The 20,046-nt window shown below is 49.8% G+C and overlaps 7 protein-coding genes across 8 annotated transcripts; 3 read left to right on the top strand and 4 right to left on the bottom strand.

The window, feature by feature from the left end:
* The first annotated feature begins 447 nt into the window (after positions 1 to 447).
* Positions 448 to 2,761, top strand: FOIG_03443 (RuvB-like helicase 1). The gene is made up of 4 exons (XM_031201306.1): positions 448 to 754; positions 808 to 1,575; positions 1,648 to 1,979; positions 2,053 to 2,761. The coding sequence occupies exons 1-4, from the start codon at positions 611 to 613 to the stop codon at positions 2,183 to 2,185; spliced, it is 1,377 nt and encodes a 458-aa protein (XP_031068830.1). The 5' UTR covers positions 448 to 610; the 3' UTR covers positions 2,186 to 2,761.
* An 85-nt stretch (positions 2,762 to 2,846) lies between these two features.
* On the top strand, positions 2,847 to 6,620 carry FOIG_03442 (uncharacterized protein). Its single transcript, XM_031201305.1, has 2 exons — positions 2,847 to 4,425; positions 4,577 to 6,620. Exons 1-2 carry the CDS (start codon positions 4,122 to 4,124, stop codon positions 6,289 to 6,291), a joined length of 2,019 nt encoding a protein of 672 aa, XP_031068829.1. The 5' UTR covers positions 2,847 to 4,121; the 3' UTR covers positions 6,292 to 6,620.
* A 182-nt stretch (positions 6,621 to 6,802) lies between these two features.
* Positions 6,803 to 12,383, top strand: FOIG_03441 (dynactin 1). The gene is made up of 2 exons (XM_031201304.1): positions 6,803 to 7,421; positions 7,470 to 12,383. The coding sequence occupies exons 1-2, from the start codon at positions 7,020 to 7,022 to the stop codon at positions 11,064 to 11,066; spliced, it is 3,999 nt and encodes a 1,332-aa protein (XP_031068828.1). The 5' UTR covers positions 6,803 to 7,019; the 3' UTR covers positions 11,067 to 12,383.
* On the bottom strand, positions 11,182 to 12,389 carry FOIG_03440 (signal recognition particle subunit SRP19). Its single transcript, XM_031201303.1, has one exon. It carries the CDS (start codon positions 12,151 to 12,153, stop codon positions 11,326 to 11,328), a length of 828 nt encoding a protein of 275 aa, XP_031068827.1. The 5' UTR covers positions 12,154 to 12,389; the 3' UTR covers positions 11,182 to 11,325.
* Positions 12,390 to 12,694: 305 nt separating this feature from the next.
* FOIG_03439 (uncharacterized protein) lies at positions 12,695 to 14,414 on the bottom strand. Of its 2 annotated transcripts, XM_031201301.1 has the most exons (3): positions 14,048 to 14,414; positions 13,257 to 13,993; positions 12,695 to 13,199 (listed from the first exon to the last, which is right to left on the bottom strand). In XM_031201301.1, exons 1-3 carry the CDS (start codon positions 14,337 to 14,339, stop codon positions 13,092 to 13,094), a joined length of 1,137 nt encoding a protein of 378 aa, XP_031068825.1. In that variant the 5' UTR covers positions 14,340 to 14,414; the 3' UTR covers positions 12,695 to 13,091. The 2 variants fall into 2 exon arrangements, with proteins under 2 accessions (XP_031068825.1, XP_031068826.1); XM_031201302.1 differs by having other exon boundaries at positions 13,257 to 14,414.
* Positions 14,415 to 14,522: 108 nt separating this feature from the next.
* On the bottom strand, positions 14,523 to 15,455 carry FOIG_03438 (uncharacterized protein). The gene is made up of 2 exons (XM_031201300.1): positions 14,769 to 15,455; positions 14,523 to 14,687 (listed from the first exon to the last, which is right to left on the bottom strand). The coding sequence occupies exon 1, from the start codon at positions 15,257 to 15,259 to the stop codon at positions 14,957 to 14,959; it is 303 nt and encodes a 100-aa protein (XP_031068824.1). The 5' UTR covers positions 15,260 to 15,455; the 3' UTR covers positions 14,523 to 14,687; positions 14,769 to 14,956.
* A 1,443-nt stretch (positions 15,456 to 16,898) lies between these two features.
* Positions 16,899 to 19,632, bottom strand: FOIG_03437 (uncharacterized protein). Its single transcript, XM_031201299.1, has 3 exons — positions 19,338 to 19,632; positions 18,458 to 19,270; positions 16,899 to 18,403 (listed from the first exon to the last, which is right to left on the bottom strand). The coding sequence occupies exons 1-3, from the start codon at positions 19,431 to 19,433 to the stop codon at positions 17,123 to 17,125; spliced, it is 2,190 nt and encodes a 729-aa protein (XP_031068823.1). The 5' UTR covers positions 19,434 to 19,632; the 3' UTR covers positions 16,899 to 17,122.
* Positions 19,633 to 20,046: the final 414 nt, after the last annotated feature.

The following is a 20,046-nucleotide window of genomic DNA, read 5'->3' as shown; positions in this document are numbered from 1 at the left end:
TACATACATTGACTTCATATCCGCCAGCACCGTTTCGTGCTACAGTTTAAAACCCAAGAAATATTTCAGACATACTAACCGCCGTACGCCTTATCCATAATACGCCGTCAAAGCTTGGAATTGTGTTTCCATTCGCCGTTGGGTCTATGTATTCGATGGGTAGTATAGACATGAAACGCGTGGTTGTATTCATTGGGAGTGAGAGTAAGCTGTGACATTACTTAACATGATACTTTTAAGCGTTCCTAACCCCCAATGGAAAGTTTATACAGAGTACAAAGAAAAAATTAACAATGGAAGCTAGCTTTAGTATAAAATGGGAAATGGTTCATGTGTAGCATTCTAACGCAAACAAAGTATTGGCTACAGGGTAGGCTTGTCATTCAGCACGCACGTGACCGTCATAGCGCCTGAACGCGCCTGGTATCCATGGAGCAGCTCGTTGGCTCAGCTTCAGTCGCAAATATTTAGAAGCTTCTGCGACAGCAAAAACAACCATCATCTCGATCATCACATCACGAATTGCCCCACTACACGAATCGAAGTCTCGCGCCGATATAACTGTCATCGAAAATAATAACTGTCGGCATATTCGACACCCGCCGACACCATGGTCCAGATCAGCGAGGTGAAGGGTAACAAGCGAGACAATCGCACAGCCGCCCATACTCATATCAAGGGCTTGGGCTTGAAACCAGACGGATATGCAGAGAAGCAAGCGGCCGGATTTGTCGGCCAAGTCGGCGCGCGTGAGGTAAGGACCGATTGAATCAAATATTGACTTACGAATACTTATTCGGTTGCTAGTCCTGCGGTGTTGTAGTGGACTTGATTCGGGCTCAGAAGATGGCTGGCCGAGGTGTGCTGTTGGCAGGAGGACCTGGAACTGGAAAGACCGCTCTCGCGCTCGCGATCAGCCAAGAATTGGGAACCAAGATTCCCTTTTGCCCCATCGTTGGCAGCGAAATCTATTCCACCGAAGTCAAGAAGACCGAGATGCTGATGGAGAACTTCCGAAGAGCCATTGGCCTCAAGGTCCGAGAGACGAAGGAGGTGTATGAAGGAGAGGTTACAGAACTCACACCTGAGGAGGCCGAGAACCCATTAGGCGGCTACGGCAAGACCATCAGCACACTCTTGATTGGACTCAAGAGCGCAAAGGGACAGAAGAAGCTCCGCCTCGACCCAAGTATCTACGAAGCAATCCAAAAGGAGAGAGTTACGGTCGGTGACGTGATCTATATCGAAGCGAACACGGGTGCCTGCAAACGAGTTGGCCGATCAGACGCCTACGCCACAGAATTCGACCTGGAGGCGGAGGAGTACGTACCTATTCCCAAGGGTGAGGTACATAAGAAGAAGGAGATCGTGCAAGACGTTACGCTACATGACCTCGATGTGGCCAATGCCCGCCCCCAAGGCGGCCAGGATATTATGAGCATGATGGGCCAGCTAATGAAGCCCAAGATGACGGAGATTACAGACAAACTTCGTGGAGAGATCAACAAAGTGGTCAGCAAGTACATCGACCAGGGTGTTGCTGAGCTTGTGCCAGGCGTTTTGTTTATCGATGAGGTAACACACATCCCATCCCCCCTATCATAACGGGACGTGAACTCTGAAGCTAACCGATATGACGTTTGACAGGCACATATGCTCGATGTGGAGTGCTTCACCTACCTGAACAGAGCCTTGGAATCGCCCATCTCCCCTATCGTGGTCTTGGCCTCCAACCGGGGAATGTGCACCATCAGAGGCACTGACGACATTGTCGCGGCTCACGGAATTCCTGCCGACTTCCTAACACGCTTGCTCATCATCCCCACAACGCCCTACGAGGCGGAAGAAATCAAGCGCATCGTGCGGATACGCTCATCAACCGAAGGCGTCTCAGTATCAGATGCTGCCATTGACAAAATCTCGGAACACGGTGTCCGCATCAGCCTGCGGTATTGTCTGCAGCTTTTGACCCCTGCAAGGTAAGTCACTGTGGCGAGAGGGGAGACCCTCTGGTAAAATAATCCGAGACACGGTTGCTGACTGAAGAAACAGCATTCTTGCCAAGGCCAACGGCCGCTCGCAAATCGACGTTCAGGACGTTGCTGAGTGTGAGGACTTGTTCCTTGATGCCCGCCGAAGTGCCGCCCTCCTCAGCAGCGAGGCCGGGCGAGGATACCTCGCATAAAATGGAGAGGCTGCAGAGCCTGAGGGTGTTGAATTTCAGTCTAGAAGGCGCTGGGTGTGAGGGAAGACGTGTCATAATTACTACTTTTTAAAGGAGCTACGTGGTTGATAAGGAAAGAAAACACCTGACCTCTAGCTATTGCGTACTTGATAGGGAACCATGGAATACTACAGAGAATTGGCGTCGGGCTGGCTCAGATAGGCCACTGGCTATTAACCATTGGCCATATCAAGATATGAGAGAGAATGGCATCGGCAAATCCCTGTCTAACTTTAGCTCCCTTCTAGGTGGGAGGTGTGTGCCTCCCTTGTCTTGTGCTCCCATTATGTTAAGCTAAATCTACACCAAACAACAAAGTGGCACCCTCCTACAAGCTCTTTGATCATTCAGCAACCACTTCAACTTCGGCATCCAAGCCCTAGACACTGGGTCAGATGGGATCGGATGGTGGAGCGGGAGCAATCCTGCGTTACCAATGCCAGCCTATCTCATCTTATTTCAGCTGCCGTCTCAAGCCTTGATGGGAACTGTTGGTTCGCATAACTAAATATGGTTAGATATTCAAAGAAAGTCGCCCTTGAACGAGTTTATGCATCACGTGCTACGTATAAACTTGTGCCAATTTCGGAGACGACATTGTCTTTGTTTCAGTCCCTACTACCAAACATTCCAGCCCCAGACTAAGACCAGACATAGTCCACATTCCGGCTCGACATTGCACTGCATTGTCGTTGTTGGATGAGGCTGGAATCAACAAGGGGTTAGTTAGAGTCAGAATGTGCTGTGCTTGGACTAGTTGAGGGTCGGTATTCACATCATAATGAGCGGACGTGCTCTGCATGGGGAGACAAAAAGATGGACCAGGGAGGAAAGGGAGAAAAGATGATATATCATGGCAAAGTCCGTGGGTTATGGTTCTCTTTGTGAGCGTTTTTTGTTTCCCGTCCTGTTTCGTTGGGTCCTATCACATTCGCTCATATTCCCACACACTCTCATTCTCTCACTTGTTATCAGGTTTTAACTAACAGACCCCGGCTCCCTTTCGTCCTACTTTACTAGGGACTGCACCCGACTGCGGCAAATACCTTGTTCCCTGTTCCTGGTGCCGTACACTTCCTAGTGGTCAAGTGGCTACGGAAGTGCAGCTGTTACTGCCGACAGACCGGGCCATACATTGGATGTGCAGACGCAGGACCAAGCTCTAAGCCAAACCTGCAGAGAACCGGGACATGTAGGGGTATTCCCCGCTGTTTACTCTTAGCAGCCCCCGGTGCAGTACGGTTAATCTATCTTGCGCATTGGTAAAGAACACAGTGGGAGAGTTAAGCTGAGCTTATCAAAGAAGAAGAGGGTGTCATTGGATGACAAGAGAAAGGCTGTGAAGTTAAGGTGACAAGAAAAGAAGTGAAGAGAAGGGAACTCTAGGGGATCTAAGAAAAGAAACAAGAAAAAGTCAAGACAAGAGATCAAAGACGAAGGCGATAATGAGCCACGCCTAATTTCCCACTTTAGGCCCCAACGGAAAGAAAGGAAGCGAAAGAAAGAGACAGCATTACAGGTGCAAGCAGTTTCATTGTTCTTTGGAGGCTACTGCATGGGCTACCATTGAACACACAAAGACACGGCACTGCACAGACAGACAGTGGCCCAACACTGCGAGAATCATTCTATCTTCTTTCAGTCAAGAAAGGGAAAAAAAGCAGAGAAGAGCCTATTCTGAGGAACGAAAAGGCCATAATAGCACACGATCATTGATTCTATCTTTATTTCCTATATCTACCTCATCAAGAAGTTGCGTCTCCTCAGCTCATCTCTCGGCCTCAATCTCAACGGCACCGAGACCAGGGTACAGGGTCTACCACCTCCCGTTCGTTTGCCTGTCAGAGGAACCAAAGGAAAGCAAAGCAAGGCAAAAAAGAAGGAAAGTCCAGCAAAAATGACACAGGTCATCTCTTTGGTTACGTCCTCCCAGGCTATGACCCCAGCCCACTCACCCATGGATTCTGATGACTACGATAGGCCCCGAGCCTTTCGTGCACTCCCCGACACTCCAGACTCTCCTAGTCCTCGCACTGCTGGCTTGGGTAGAAAACGTGCCGCTCCCATCAACACTTCTGACGCTAGCTATGGTAGACTTGAGAGACTCAAACTGAGTACGCCGAGCAGTATGGCAAGTAATGAAGCTACAAGAGATATTTGTCTCTGCACTCCGGCGCCCAAGATCCCACGACCTCGAAATGGTGAGTCGCTTCTTTCTTTTTATTTCTTTCTTTGTTGATATGCTATTTCGTTGGTCATGATAGTGAAGCTTGGAGTTGTGGATAGTGACAACATTTATGCACAATCATCCTCCAACATATATTCAACATCATAGCTGACCGTTACCAAAAGCTTTCATACTGTATCGCCAACATCACCAAGCACAAGTTGTCGCTCGCAACCCAAACCTGTCCAACCCTGACATCTCCAAGATCATTGGAGAACAGTGGAAGGACGAGCCCCAAGAAGTCAAAAACAACTGGAAAGCACTGGCGGATGAAGAAAAGCAACGCCATCAGCAACAGTACCCTGACTATCGCTATCAGCCACGACGTGGTAACAAGTCACAAGGCCTCCGATCAGGATCTGTCTCCGCTGATGAATCTGGGAGATGCTTAAAGTGCAACCTCCGGTGCATTGCAACCCCCTCAACCCCCTCTACACCATACCCCACACCATCGGCAAGTGAAGGCAGAGCTCCCCCGTATCCATATACGCCGGCTTTGCGTGATCCAGAGGCAGCTCGTCGTGGAAGTTTTGGTAATTTGGCTATGAGACAACAACAGCCTTCCAAGCGTTCTCCTTATCGAGAAGTAGAGGAATACGGCCCCGAGTCACCAGAAATGAAGAGACGTCGCTACAACACTGCTGTCAGCTATCACCCGATATCATCCCCGGGGACGGTGGGACGGGCATTGTCACTAGGAGTGGCTCCCCAGAGACCGTACCCTGTCACGCCTCTGCCCGAGCCGTACTTCACTAGATCAAAGTCAGGCCCGATGCCTCCCCCCCCACGACCAGCAGCAGGAGGGCCTTGGCCCCACCAGGAACATCGAGGCCGGCACCCTTCCTATGATGATGAGTCCCTCAGACTCCCTCCACTGCAGACTCAAACTGCCATGTCTCCCACGAATGCACAAGAGGTTGATATTCGACAGCTCCAGACTCCAGTCACGGGGCTTGGAATATCGAATGCTCGAGATCCCCAAGCTAGAAGCGTTGAGGCCATGATCATGTCTATTCCGTTCACCCGAAAGCTATCTGTGCTCTCTAAGATAAATCACACTCCGATCAGCTCTCTAGGTTCTGGAACCTTATCTCTTGAGAAAGTCGAGAACAGGGGGGCTGTTATTGCCGTAGAGGGGCCGAAGCCAAGAATATTGAAGCAGGTTGGCTTGCTGGTTGAGCGAGCGCTTTCGACCTCCAACGAAATCGCACTCAAGACCTGGGGACAGATGACGGGAGACGATATCAAAAGCAATCAAACTGGCTCCCAGGACAACGATAAGCCGTCAGAGTCGAACGCCAGCCTTGTGTCATGTTTTGAAACGATGATTCAATGGCACCAGAAGTCACGAGAGATGGTAAAACACATTACCAGCCAACCCGAATCGTTACGTGGATCACAGCGGGAGAGGGAATCAGATTCACCAATTTCACGACGTGGTTCAGTTGAAGAGGACAACGCCTCCAGATCATCATGGGATGACAACAGTAGTTCAAAGATACCGGTTGCCCTTATTAAGGAAGGATTCAGCCTCACTCTTTCGGACTCGTTCGCCTGTAAGATACCCATTGCGGACGCCTATGCACCGATCGACCATTGGCAGTGGATGGCTACCCTCTGGCGCGGTACCATCAATCCCGACCTTGTTGTCTACGTGAAACCAAGTCTAGAGGACGAGATCGCGAAGTGCGGAACGGTCGATTCCTACAAGGGGCTCATGGTTGTCCGTGTTGCGGTGGGTAAAGACTTGGATGATGCAACTGAACGACGAATTGTTTTTGAAGTCATTGAATGGGTACGGGGAGGGAGCTTCAGAGAGAAAGCCGACAAGACACGTTGAGATGACCAAAGTACGATATTCTTTTTGGAAGTGGGTGATGAAAGGATATTGTCAAGATTACACTGGGATCTGAGGATAAAATTTACAGCACCGCATCACTGATGGGTTGTTTATTTGGAGGAAACATGTGTTGGTTCAGTTAATATCGCATTCCTGTCAATGGGAGTAAACATGTAAAGTTTAGTAGGTAGGAGTCCATGGCGTCAATACTCTCAGATCTGTTTGTTTGTTTACATGCGTTTCCAATGATAAGCATAGTCTGAGCCAAGTCCGGAGACTAAACAGACAAAGAATATGACCTGAAATCCTAATTATAGCTTAAAGAGATAAGTATCTTTCCATTCTCTTTGTTCGGCCTAGGTACACCTGACGTCTTACAAGTGAAGCTGAAGCTAGGTACCTATCCCTGCACATCGGTGGAGTTTGAGTTTACCCCTGCAGCAAGTGTACGTACCTTAACCGCTAAACGCCGGGAATGACTGCCGCCATCGTAATTTATCCGAGAGGTAAACGCGCCCCCGACTTTAGGGACTTAATTCAAGTACCGCTCCACTACGCACTACCCAGACAGCTTCCCTCCCGTCTAATTAGTACTGTACGCGCCTCAGGAGACAGCATCAACAAAGACAAAGAAAAGGCCGACGACGTTTCTCCTCGATACCGTTAAAGAGCACCTCAAGTACTAGCGGTGCCGGCACGATGCCCTACGATCTCGACAGCGCCTTATAATGCCGGATTTCAAGCCTGGGCAGACTGTCCAACTAAACGATGGCTCCAAGGCCATCGTTCGTTTCGTGGGCACCACTCACTTTCAGGTCGGAGAATGGATAGGCGTTGAGCTGGAGAACAAGACGGGCAAAAACGATGGAAGCGTTCAGGGAGAGCGTTACTTTGATTGTCCTATGGGCTATGGCATGTTTGTCAAACCTGTGATGGCCAAGATTATCGCACAAGCACCTACACCAAAGCCGGCTGCCCGGAAGCCTGCCGCAAGGCCAAGCAGTTTCGCACCTACTTCAGGTAGAGCCTCGAGTGCGGCAGGAGATGCAGGCTTGGGTAGAAGAAAGAGTCTCAATGCTCCCAGTCCTAGCCCAGTACCTAGAGTGTCCCGGCCGACAAGCATTGCAAGAGTAGGTGCTGTTGTACAGCTGTTGAGTTGAATGCTAACCCGGATCAAGTCGCCTACAAAATCTCCCACAAAGCAGTTGAGTGCTGCTTCGAGCACCACTGTATCCCGAACAGGAACACCATCGAATGCGCGCGCCCCTTCCGTTGGAGCAAAGTCGCGCCCATCAATTGGAGGACCACGAACATCCATGGGTCCTCCGCCACCCACTGCTCGAACAAGACAAGTATCTACTTCGTCAGGCACAGCACGAGCTGCATCCGTAGCCCCGAGGACAACGACTAGCCGCATGTCTTTGGCCGGACCACCACGACCAGCATCTCGGCCAGCATCACGGCCAAGCTCAGCTGCCAGACGGACATCTGTCGACTCGCAAGCAAGAAGGGGCTCCTCGGACAGAGATGATATTGCTTCCCCCATTAAGGATAATGGGGACATTCTTTCACCTCAGCCCAGGAGCCCTGTTCAAGCCAGAACAAAGGCCCTTGAGAAACTTACAGGTGGACCTTCATCGCGAACAACCACACCCCCTGCAGCACGAAAACCTTCATCTACGACCACCGGACCCCGTCCTGCTGCAAGTACGGCAGCAAGTAGAGAAATCGAAGACCTCAAGGCCAAGTTGAAGGTTTTAGAGCGCAAACGGGCCGAAGATCGAGACAAGTTGAAACAACTTGACAAAGTCCAGGGCGAGAGAGACAAGTTCGAGAGTGTCATCCAAATGCTGCAACAAAAATACCAACCGCAACAACAGGAAAATGCTGAGCTGAAGAAGTTACTGAAAGAGGCGGAAATGCGACTTGATTCCGTTGAAGAGCTTCAGGCAGAGCACGACAGCATATTAGAACTAGCAACACTCGACCGAGAAATGGCGGAAGAAACAGCGGAGGTTCTGAAGGCCGAACTGGAAGCCCTCAAGGAGAAAGCTGAAGAGATGGAATTGGAGGTTGAGATTTTGCGGGAAGAGAACGAAGAGTACAGCAAGGGAATGGCCCCCGAAGAACGAGCAAGTTCAGGCTGGTTGCAGATGGAACGGGCGAACGAACGATTAAAGGAAGCTCTCATGAGATTACGCGACCTTACTCAGGAGACCGAGGAAGAACTGAAAGGTCAGATTAAAGGGCTCGAGGAAGACGTAAAAGAGTTCAACACTATGAAGGAGGAATTCTCCAAGTGCCGCGGAAAGCTCGAGCAGTCAGAAAGTGCCGTGGAAGATCTACGTCAACAACTCGACAATGCTCTTGGTGCCGAAGACATGATTGAAGACTTAACGGAGCGCAACATGAGCATGTCTGAGCAAATCGAAGAGTTGAAGGCTGTCATTGATGATCTTGAGAGCCTGAAGGAGATCAACGACGAGCTCGAGATCAATCACGTGCAGAACGAAAAAGAGATGCAAGAAGAACTCGACTTCAAGGATAGTGTCATTGCTGAGCAGGCTCGACGAGCTGCCCAGCAAGAAGAGTCGCTAGAGGATATGGAATATACCCTCTCACGCTTCCGTGAGCTAGTGACAAGTCTGCAAAGCGACCTGGATGACATGAAGGCCTCACAAGCTGTCACTGAGGGCGAGTCAGAGAAACTCAACGACCGATCCAGGGCCATGATGGATCTCAACATGAAGCTTCAGATCTCAGCATCCAAGGCTCAAGTCAAGACTATCGACCTTGAACTTCGACGACTGGACGCCCAGGAAGCAGAGCAACACCTGGAGATCGTAAAGCTATTCCTCCCTGACACTTACAAGGAGGACCAGGATTCTGTTCTTTCTCTGCTTCGCTTCCGTCGGGTGGCCTTCAAGGCGAACCTCCTCAACAGCTTCATCCGCGAACGACTCAACGGACAGCCTCATCCTGGACACGAGGACGATGTATTTGCTGGATGTGATGCCTCGGATAAACTCGTCTGGGTGTCTACTATGTGCGATCGCTTCGTCAGCGACATGACGCACTGCACCATCGAGCAGTTCTCCAAGTACCAGAACGCACTGCACGAGCTAGAGCCTGTTGAGCGAGCCTTGAACGTCTGGATTGACGGTCTTCGCCGCGACGACCTGAAGGAGAAGACCTGCGCCGACGAGTTGCATCGCACCATCGCCCTCCTTTCTCACTTGGGAGAGGTGCACATCTCTAACAGCCTGGCTAACTATGCTGACGATCTTCACATGAAGGCCATGGTCATGCAGAGCCACCTCGACTCCGCAGCCGTCTCCTTTACCACCGTGCGAGGCCTCGTTCAACGAGTGGTTCCTGCTGAGGGCGAGGAGGATGAGCTGGCTCAGCACTTCGCGAAGAAGTCTGAGGCGGTTGTTACTCATACTCGAGGTACAAAGGTCATCGCCGCCAAGGCTGTCCGGGCTCTCCAGGATTTGCGAACGCGATCTCTGTCTCTACTGCCAGACACCAATGAAGCGTTTGAGCAATGTTGTGAGGCAACGCAAGAACTTGCTGATCTAGCGCGACAGATTGGTCTCGGCATCCACAGCTTGTTCACTGCCGACGAGGGTCGCACTGAGCCCTTCAGCTATGCAGAGGTACAAACTGCTGTTTACAAGACAGTCCTTTCTGTCAGCACGTCAAGCGAGTCAGACCTGTTCTCTACTTATTTGTCCAAGTTGCGAGCCGTCACCACCCAAATCAGTGACCTGGTGTCGCTTGCTACCGACCTGGATCAGGTTCAAGAGTTTGATGTCACTCCTGCGCCCTGGCGACTGCGATCGCAAGAGCTCAAGGCTCTCAAGACCATCCCCGTTGACGCGGAGGAGGAGCTGCGGCGCCTCAAAGAGGAGCATAGTGAGGCTCGTCGTACCATCGCCCAGCGCGATGAGCATCTCAGCACTGCTGTCCTCAAGATCGAGACGCTTGAGTCCAGAATGCGTGATGCCCAAGCTAACATTGATCGCATTGCCAAACTGCAAGAGGAGCTTGAGGCTTCAGGCCAGCAGATCGGTAGCCTCAAGGAAGACATTGAGAAGCAAGATCGTGAGCTCAAGAATCTTGAATCAGAACGCGACAAGTGGAAGAAGATTGCCAGCGATAGCCGTGCTTACGCTGACGGCGCAGATGCTGCTGGAGCCAAGGCTGGTCAAGAACGAGCCGTTGCCACAGCTCGCGAGATGGATGCCCTCAAGAAAGATATCGAGAGTCTGCAGTCTGCAGTTCGATATCTACGCGAGGATAACCGCCGGGCTCGTACGTCTGAGCAACACAAATACGAATGGCTGGCTGAGCCACTCAAGAAGCCTACTTCTGTCGCTGAAAAGCGCCGTAGCATGATAGCAGCCGAAGGCAAGGATGTCCTCGGCGAGCTCGTCAAGATGGCGTCTTCCGCCTCCCTTTACGACTTCGCTTCCCTGCCCCAAGACAAGCTCGCCTGGAAGCCTGTGCGATCAACGCCGCAGTATCACGCAGCCAAGCAGATGGAGGACTATGCAAGCTGGGAATCTTGGCAAGAGTCGGTCCTTAAGAAGGCCCACGTTCTCCAAGGACAAACGGCCAACGCTGAACGGAGAAAGAAGACGCCCACAGCAGCTCGTCTACGTATTAAGTTGCCCGGCGTCGACGGGAAGGTTGTGCCAGGCTCAGGAAGGGGTGTCCAGATCGTGGGATCGCAGGAATGGGAGGCTTTACAGGGCCGGTTGGCTGTATGATTATAGAATATTACATACCCCTTGATTTCGTCTTTGTCTTTCATCAATTCTGGTGGATTTTGTTGGTATGAGAGAACGAATAGCAAATCTACGTAGCAGAAGCAAGCTTTGCCAAACCACCTCTGACATTCAGGGGCTTTTAGGAATTGAATCTTGAATCATTTCATCTTTTTTGTTCATATGTGATTATGCTTGATCGCTGGGTATCTCTATCCTTCCCAGATCATGGCACCCTCTACATTCCGTACAATGGATCCCCTCATGCTTTACCCTTACCCTTCTTATCCTTCTTCTTCTTACTACCACCACTGCTGCTCTCTTCGCCGCCACCTCCTTGTGCACCCATAAGAGCCGACATGGGGTCTCCACCGCCTTGCATCTCCTTCATCATATCCTTAAACAGATTCTCAGAGACACCACCGCCCGTCATAGCAGCACTTAGATACGGCACCAACTCGCCCATCTTCCATCCGCGCGGCACAGCGGGCTTGGGATATGGCTTTCCAGCCTCGGGCTGTAGCTGGCCTCCAATGCGGACACGCAGACCGGGGCTGTCTTCGGTCGTAGGGTTCTCGCGCAGGTGTTCAGCAACAAGACGATACAAATGATGCTTGTTCTTGACAGGGTGACCAGGCGTCTTCTTCAGTCCGACCTTGACACGACCAGGGTTCGCCCAATCCTTCGGATGCACCTTTTCAGGTTCAAAGAGTGTTGGTAGGCGTAGTCTCGAGCAGGCGTTTGCGATCTCTCGCGCGAGGGGGTCCTTCACAGCGAGTTCAGCGCCCACACGACGGCCCTCTGCGCGGGATCGTGATGCATCGAAGTAGACAGGGTAGAGACATTGGAAATCGGCGTAGGCAGATCGATCGGCTGAGGCGGGCATGGTACCGCCAGCAGGGGCATCGGCGGGGACGATGGCGGGCATCTGACGAGGAGGAGCTGCAGCAGCGGGAACTGTTTTAGGAGCGGCCTCGGAGGGTTCGACTCGGCGCATGATATCGGAGTCGGCGAAATCATCGATATCGGCCTCGGCAGGGTCAGAGTCGAAGTCGCTGTCCGACACCTCTTCTATTCTTGGGTGGGACATTTTTGCGGTTTTGGTGGGTTGCCAGAGGAGGATGAGGAGGAGGGGTGAAGTGGGAGGGACGTTTGGTAAGTGTCAGTATCCTCCAGCGGTCGAGAAAAGAAAAGACCGAGCTCGATGTAGACGAGGTTACTCGTCGGGAGAGTACAATTGAGACCCAAGGACTCGGGTTGGCAATGGTTGAGGTGAGGTTGAGAGATATGGGGTACAAGTGGGACATGGAAGGTGGCACTTTGCCCATGAAGTTCACCAGGCCAGGTGTGGGATGAGCCTCAATGTGGGGTATAGGTAAAGCTGTTGCTCACCGAGTTCACCGAGAGTAATTCCTATTGGTACGAAAATGAAGGGTCAACAAGACAGGGGCAAAAAAAGTAAGCTCTGTTAACTACAAGGATACCATGAAGTAAAAACTATCTGGCTATCTAGGGAAGGAGAGAAAATTTGAGATTTGATCATAATTGACAACTGAGGTGACATTGAGATAACTCTAGGCAGCTTAGGCTAAGGATAACCTTGGGCAATTGTTAGGATGAGAAGCAGAAGGGCTTGAGATCTGCAATTAGAGGGCTATGGACATCAAGGTCGGGATATGAACTAGATATATGAATCATTCATAACGGTGAATATTAGACCCTCCGTTCAGTCAATGAGTGATGTACCAGGATGAGGGCCTGGGCGCCCTCACCAAGTATGAAGAAATACACATCGGCAACTTGACAAGAATGATAAAGTCAATCAATTTATCGAAGCTCAGTTATCCCATTCCATAGAAAAGCCTGTCACAGACATAGTAGAACTTCCTAGCCCTTCGTATAATGAATATTAAAAATTGTGTGATCGAGAAACGAAGTGACTATAGTGTACACCAGATCAAGTCCGAAACTGTGCCAACCGAGTGCCTTGCAACCTGTTGCAAACGCTACACATGATGCATCTATTCATCAGTTTTCGTGTATCTTGCTGTTGGTAAACTTGGTATTCGGGGGATGACCGTCGACCTTAAATCTGCAATGCGACCGAGTGCACACACCATTGGTTACATTGGGGCACTGCAGTGGCGAAGTCAGCAAGTAGTAACAAAGGCTTTGAAATTTGAAAGAACTGACATTATGTCCATATATGCAGTCGTTGACATCACAATCTTGTCCGTTAATGCAGGGGTTCTGTCGGGCGAGCATTGCGAGTGCCTTTAACTGTTCTTTTGACGGCTTGAACGTATGGTTGAAAGTACAAGCACCTATTCTGGTACAGGGCCCACGGAGAAAGTGATTGTTGCACAGTTTGTCGGTGTCCTCACGACGCTTGATATCTTCCATGGCTGGAACACCAACCGTGATGGGAGGATCGCGACCCCGAGGTCCAGGGCTCCAAGCTGGCTGAGGAGGTGTCTTGCTCGCGGGCTTGGTCTTGTCCTGTTTAGGAGGTAGGGGCATGGTCAGTTTGGGGGGAGGACTGGCGCTTTTCGTGATCTTGGCCCAGGAAGTTTGTGGAGGCGACATGGATGAAGTGCTCGTAGCAGGCGTCAATACTGCTTGTGTTGCTGCGCGAGCTACCGGTGAACTCTGGGGTTTGGTCGCCTCGGTATGCTGGACACTCAGTTTCTCTATCAAAGTCTTATCCACAAGTTTGGTCGTGCGAAAGATATCGCCGTCAAGCGCGTAAACAGTGTTGCCGCAGGCCTCGATTTCGCGCACTATAGGCTCTCCCAGAAGTATGGAGACGCACATTCTGGCATCCCCGGCCTCGTTAACTCTGCGCAGAAAAGGAGCATATTGGGCACTATGGCCGACGCCTAACATGACGTGCCTACAGTTATAGCATCCCAAATGCCACATTGCCGTTTCTATGCACGTCAGTCAAGTGTGTCTCTGGCCATTTCACCAGCCGTTGGACGCACCTTGAATCTTGCGAACCAGTGTTCCTTTGCCCAAGCCAATATCAATAAAGTTGAAAGAAGACTTGGCCTCTGTGAATCCGATAGCAAATTCATGGAAAAGACCTGGGTCATCAATGCTGCCATCATTCAGCAGGGCTCGGCCCATCTCAGCAATGTTGACCAGAACGTCGCAGAAAATTTCGAACGAAGATGGTAGGCTAGGACAAAGCCTCGCTACCGCGAGAAGCAGAGCTTGCGCCGCCTGCTTACCACCTTCGCGGCCTTGCTTGATAAAGCGATTGTCGAACTGCATGATAGTTAGCGAGACCTTCCTTCACGACGGACAACCTTTTGAGAAGGCGAGCTGGGTAAGATTAGACAAGACGAGATCAAACGTACAACGAGGCCATTGCCGTCCATGATTATAAAGACATAGTTATTAGCGCTCTGAACATATTAGCTTCTGCGTTCTGTGTGCACAGTGACATGTATGTACCCTGATGCTGTTGAGGTCCGCGGTGAGCGTTTCACATTGCAATCGAGTGCCTTCATAGAGTTTGCGGAGCTGGCTCATATGATTCAAACCCAAGCTAGCGTCGGCAAGCTTTTCTTGGAGGGCATGATTTGTTTCTTGCAGCGCATGCAATCTTTCTACAAGATCCTGTTATGAGAGTCAGAAATGATCGGACAATACGAAGTTACAAAGAGGATACTGCAGAGAGTACCGGGGCGGAATTCAGACCTTGATATATTTCTGCTCGGGCATTTCTCGAGCCTGTAGAGCATTAAATCGACTGACCAAGTCATTCATTTGAGTATTAGATGCCATTTTGGAGGTCTCTTATAGCGCGAAGACAGGAGTTGGTGAAAGGCGCGTGTCTGTCTCGATAATGAGAGTTGGACAATAAATGGGAGAAGAAAGAAAAAAGATCAGCTGTTGGCCCTGTAATTGCACGCACCCAGCCAACATGCACACCCTAATAAGTCAGGCAAGGTAGTAGATACCCTAGGTAGGTACCCTTTCTCCGTCGGCGCAAGGGGATTGGATTGTATGGGGGTGGGAGAAAGGAAAGTGCAGTGCAGCGCAGTGTGAGTATAAAAGTAAGGCAAGGCAAGGCAAGGTAGCGGTAGAGTGCACGTTTGGGGGAGATGAGATGAGGAAAGAGCAGTCAGTGAGTTCAGTTGCCGAGAAAAGCAAACAAGCCAGCAATCAAACCGAGCTGAGCTCTTCATTCGGCGCTGTTATTGGTAACTGGAAGCTGCTTTGATCAGGTCGAATCAAAGACGGAAAATTGTTAAAGAAAAGAAGAAGCTGTTGATGTTGATCTTATATCAACTGAAAGCAATCGAGTTAGATTTGGTGTGCGACTTTTCGCAAAAACTTTTTTTTTCTAACGTCGTGTTCCTTGCGACCTTGCCTCGATAAAAGCCGAAGTTGGGTTGGCTAAAATGTGTTGACATAAAAGTCAAGACACAGCCTTATTTATAACCAGGACCTAATCATCTTGCAAAAGGACGTATCATGGAAACGGGATTAAGTCTTGTGATAAAAGTAAATTTACGGATTCCTGAAACGAACGAATCTGAAAACTGCAAATGACTACGGGGATGCCGCTGGAAACTGTATTCAATAATCTGCTATATTTCGTAGGTACTAAATTTGACGATTTATTATATCACACTTGGCTCCTTCCCGTCAGCGATCACAGTTAAGCAGACCCGAGACAGGGATCATCAGCCCACGGCCTTGCCCATGCAAGCTGCAGGTGCAGATCCACAGTGGAGACGCGCGCCAAAGGTGAAAGATCGAACCCCGGGTCAATCTGATTGGCTCAGATGTCACGCCTGAGCACCTATCGATAGAAGCATGATACAAACCAAAGGACTACCAAGGTACTTCCATCTCTCCAGGCGTGAATATATGATTGGGTGTGAAACAGTAGATTTAAGAGGCCAATACTAATCCAAGATCCGGGTTTCTCGTTTCTCTCTCCAGAAATCTGTTTATCTTTCGGCACACCAATTAACTGCCTATAACCATGCAAGTGTGCGGCTTTTTATGTCGATTCGCCTTACATATATAGTCAACTCCACTCTACCGTTTGATCTGGAAAAACGCCTTGTCATCTCATTGATTCATCTACGGTTAGCGCTAAGACAAAAACACGGAACCTCAAAGCCATACACTTTGCTCAACATGTATATTCTATGGTTTTCTGATCTTTTCCTGAACCGCAAATGTCATAGGCTATCTTTGTCTCATATTCACACAATAACATGAATACTCTTCAATTACCCGAAGACCTGCGCATGACGCCTCCAATCTGACCCGGTGTTATTCACATACGGCGACTAATACATCCAGCCGGATGTAAATCGAGTAGAAGACTTCACTATTCGCCACCACAACAGACAAATAATGACAGCGTTGGTTTTCGAGTTACAGTGGGTGACACAGCAGACCAACATCGGCTCTTGAGGCCACCAACAGCAGTTCCCGTCTATCTGACAGCCTATCCACGGGCTCAAGCCCTCAGCCTGATCCTGCAGACGCCTGTGCAAGCGACATGCTCCGCGTGTCAAAGATATTACCTGTCCAATCAAGAACCGCCCCTACTGCCGTACGCGTGCAACTGCATTGACTAGAACGCCTTGCCACTATGGACTACCAGAGCTGGCGAGCCCTGAGGCATACTGTCTCATTCAAGCATTTGTCCGTTTATTCTGTATCACAATGGCTGTAGCTTTAGACTTCAAGCGACCATTCGTATAAATGGAGAATATAGTCTAGGCACTGTGAGATACGACAGCTGGTCTGCCTTGATACATTCATAACATATGCAGCTTATTTTGGGGCGGTAAACCAGGCTCTGGCCATTTCTGAGTTGTCAAGTATTTTAGTCTGATGCATTCATGTTTCGGCTAGTTCTTCCTCAAGTGTTGGAAAATGTGAAAGCTGAAATCAGGGCTGTGAGCCAATCCTAACCAATAAAACTGAGAAGACCACCGACTATTGTGAAATCAAAGAGAGCATAACGCTCACTGTTTGCACGGTGAGTCTACCACAAGATTCAACAATCTGACATTTTCAAGATCCTAGATGATGTCGGGAATGCTCCCGTCCGTCGCAGCAGGGAACTGGTTCAGCATTTGCCAAACAGTATCATCTCCCCATCCACCTCCAAATTGCCACATGGAATCATTGCCAACATCTCCTTGGCCACCTTGCAGGGGTAGAGGAAGCATAGTCATGCCGGGGCCCGCTGTAAGGTCATTGTAAACAAGATCTCCTGTCGGAAAGAAAGGGGCCATCGCATTCAGATTGTCCACTGAAGGAACTATCCATGTCGAGTCCAGTCCCGAAAAGTCACTGCTGCACAAAGATGAGCTACCTGGTGTCGAATCTGCGTTTGCTTTGATCGACTCCGCTGAAGAGCTGGGAGCTAGAGATGGCAAGGAACCAGTCTGGGTTTTGTTCATCGCTCTCTTGAATCGAGCAACGATAGCTCTTAGCACGCCCTGAGCCGACTTGGCCAGCGGATTGCGCTCTTGAATTGCCGAAAACCGTTCGATCGTCCATTGAAAGTGCTCTATCGTCTTGTCGGTGTACTCCGTGTGCTCACGTGGAAACAAGATATACACGGATGCCAGGAGTACAATCGCATCGAAACTAGCGAAAAACAGCATGAAGTTCCTCCACGAGTCTGGGGGCAAACCTTCGAATGTCATTTTCTGAATTTCGAGTGTTTTCAGACTCGCATGAATAGCCTCCACTCGACTCTCAAGACGATTGAAGATAAAAGGCCTGTGCAGAGCCATCTTACTGAACTCATGAAGACTCGCAAAGTAGAATCGATTTGCTGGATACCAGTGTGCCTCTGGTAAGTGGTCCCATCGTGTATCGGGGTTCTCCATTCGAAAGGAAGCCGGCATCTTCTTATCGAGATTTAAAATACATTGGTGAATCTCGTCAATCTTTGCAGGGTCCATGGGGTATGCACCGTCGACTTCAAGGTTCTGAATTGCCCGCAAAGGCCCACAAAGTTCGTAGTTCCACAAGAGCCGAGTAATCGGTGTAGGATGATCATCTTCGCTTCGAGGAACCACTGGCATCTTGGTGCGATTTTGAGGTATAGGCGCGTCAACTGGAGGTGTAGGAAGAGTCTGATTCCAGTCGACGGTTCCTGGACGTCCAAGAATCATCGCGCAGTTGAGGTCCCAGATGGCGAGCAGGATGTAGATCTTTCTCCTCCGTTGAATCAGCCATTGATTCTCTAGAATACTCTCGACGCTTGCGTCCTTTGGTCTGGGATCTAAGCTGTCACGATGCATCCCCAGGTCCTGAGCATCGCGAATCGCAATTGCGATGGTGTGCCACTACCCAACATCAGTCGACTCTTCTCTAGGTATCATCTCCTAACAGGAACTTACTGCATCTGTAACCTTTGCCGTGAACTTGTGGAATGACGCCCTGAGAAATTGTGCTTGCACTGTAGACAGAGACAAGTTCTTCTTCCCCAAAAGGTCAAGAACTGCCTGCCCTGACTCGCTATACTCGACAGCCAAGTCTTCGAATCTCATACCTCCAGCAAATTTGAGCGAGTCGAATGTGGAATCTGGCTTCTCGGGCAATAGGAGAAGGGCCGTTGCTATGATTTGAAATACAACTGCTGGAAAGGCTCGCAGTTCAGGGTTCAAGCCGCAGGGACCGACATCTGAGAAGACCGAGAACGGCAACGAATTCCACTCGTCGAGTTGCGCATAAAAGATGTCAGGGTCGATTGGATAGTACTGCCAGTTGAAGCCACGCATGTACATCTCGACGAGTTTTTCGATGTAATTCCGGGCAGGTAATTGTCGAATTATAGCCCTGTACTTTTCCCTCAAGGCAAGCTCTTTGCCGGGAGAGCCCCCGGAGGAATCACGAGATGTTGGATCTGGGGGCCCATCTTCACAGTCTGTGAGCGTCTCGATGCGTTTAAGTATACCCATGGTAGACGCGCCATTGTGAGCGTACCCCCAGTCAGCTACCTTAGACGACAGAGGCTCGTCTAGCCTCTCATTCGATGAGTCAACAGACTGTGATGGTGACGGCTCGGCTTGTTTAGCGAATGTATCCGAGTAAGTCGGCGAGGCTTTTGTTGTCTGCTTGCTCTGTTTGGCTGTTGGAGCTCCTGTTTCATAAACACAAGCTGACTCTTTATTTCGAGACTTGCAATTGCCGCATGGTTGTTCGCGGTCGCACTAAAGATGTTTTCAGTCAAATATTTCTTGTATAAGACAAGTGTATCGTAGTCTTGTAGTTACGGACCCTCTGCTTTCTTCGATGGCATTCAGTGCACGATATGACAATTCGTCTTCTCTTCCTCAGACGCGGACCATCAGCGTTCTCAGCCGCTGCTGTCATGTCGGCTTCTTCGGAAACGGGTATTAATGACTGATCACTTGGGAATACCCGGAGCAAATATGTAAAGTTATAGTAAAGTAGTATGGGATTCAGATACTTAGAGGCTAGAGGTCAATATTAAGGTGGAGTATGGGAAGGTCTATGTTGATCTCGGCGGACGAGGATCAGCTTTCAAAGTCCTCTAACTCCGGGCTTCCAAGAAAACAGCGTCACTTTGATTGTGGGGCATCCATTACAAGAATGGAATTCAGCCCTGTGCATCTTTGAATGGACCCACGTTATTGAAGGAAGAAATGGATATATGCAGCTGGAGTGAATTAGCTACAACCGTCGACATGAGAGGTGCATTGAAAGCACACGCAAGGAACCGAATTATTCCGTCATTGTAATTCATATTTCGTATCTTTTCCGACAATCATTCTCGTAAGGTTGTGTTGAACCTGGTATCATAGATGCAGTAGAGAGGAACCAGGCTTATGCAGTTGGAGGAGGCCTAGTGCTTAGATGATATTCCCAATCAGGGAACCAAGTCTCATTTCTCTTGTAAGTGAGTTACTTTATGGATGCTCCATGTAGTCATGATATTCATGTCAGACCCGCTAGATGTCTCGAT

This window comes from Fusarium odoratissimum (genome assembly GCF_000260195.1).
Source record: "Fusarium odoratissimum NRRL 54006 unplaced genomic scaffold supercont1.4, whole genome shotgun sequence".
In the NCBI taxonomy this organism is placed as follows: domain Eukaryota; kingdom Fungi; phylum Ascomycota; class Sordariomycetes; order Hypocreales; family Nectriaceae; genus Fusarium; species Fusarium odoratissimum.
Note: the sequence above shows the minus strand (reverse complement) of the source record. Positions and strands in the feature narration are given on the sequence as shown.

Coding starts and splice junctions, on each gene's coding strand:
- FOIG_03439 (XM_031201301.1), bottom strand. CDS start 14,339: ATGCAGTTCGACAATCGCTTTATCAAGCAAGGCCGCGAAGGTGGTAAG. Junction 13,994..14,047: donor ACTGGTTCGCAAGATTCAAG/GTGCGTCCAACG, acceptor TGACGTGCATAG/AAACGGCAATGTGGCATTTG. Junction 13,200..13,256: donor ACTGCATATATGGACATAAT/GTCAGTTCTTTC, acceptor TCGCCACTGCAG/TGCCCCAATGTAACCAATGG.
- FOIG_03440 (XM_031201303.1), bottom strand. CDS start 12,153: ATGTCCCACCCAAGAATAGAAGAGGTGTCGGACAGCGACTTCGACTCT.
- FOIG_03443 (XM_031201306.1), top strand. CDS start 611: ATGGTCCAGATCAGCGAGGTGAAGGGTAACAAGCGAGACAATCGCACA. Junction 755..807: donor GCCAAGTCGGCGCGCGTGAG/GTAAGGACCGAT, acceptor TTCGGTTGCTAG/TCCTGCGGTGTTGTAGTGGA. Junction 1,576..1,647: donor GCGTTTTGTTTATCGATGAG/GTAACACACATC, acceptor GACGTTTGACAG/GCACATATGCTCGATGTGGA.
- FOIG_03441 (XM_031201304.1), top strand. CDS start 7,020: ATGCCGGATTTCAAGCCTGGGCAGACTGTCCAACTAAACGATGGCTCC. Junction 7,422..7,469: donor GGCCGACAAGCATTGCAAGA/GTAGGTGCTGTT, acceptor ACCCGGATCAAG/TCGCCTACAAAATCTCCCAC.
- FOIG_03438 (XM_031201300.1), bottom strand. CDS start 15,259: ATGAAGAGCTCAGCTCGGTTTGATTGCTGGCTTGTTTGCTTTTCTCGG.
- FOIG_03437 (XM_031201299.1), bottom strand. CDS start 19,433: ATGACAGCAGCGGCTGAGAACGCTGATGGTCCGCGTCTGAGGAAGAGA. Junction 19,271..19,337: donor GCCATCGAAGAAAGCAGAGG/GTCCGTAACTAC, acceptor AAACATCTTTAG/TGCGACCGCGAACAACCATG. Junction 18,404..18,457: donor CGGCAAAGGTTACAGATGCA/GTAAGTTCCTGT, acceptor GATGTTGGGTAG/TGGCACACCATCGCAATTGC.
- FOIG_03442 (XM_031201305.1), top strand. CDS start 4,122: ATGACACAGGTCATCTCTTTGGTTACGTCCTCCCAGGCTATGACCCCA. Junction 4,426..4,576: donor GATCCCACGACCTCGAAATG/GTGAGTCGCTTC, acceptor CGTTACCAAAAG/CTTTCATACTGTATCGCCAA.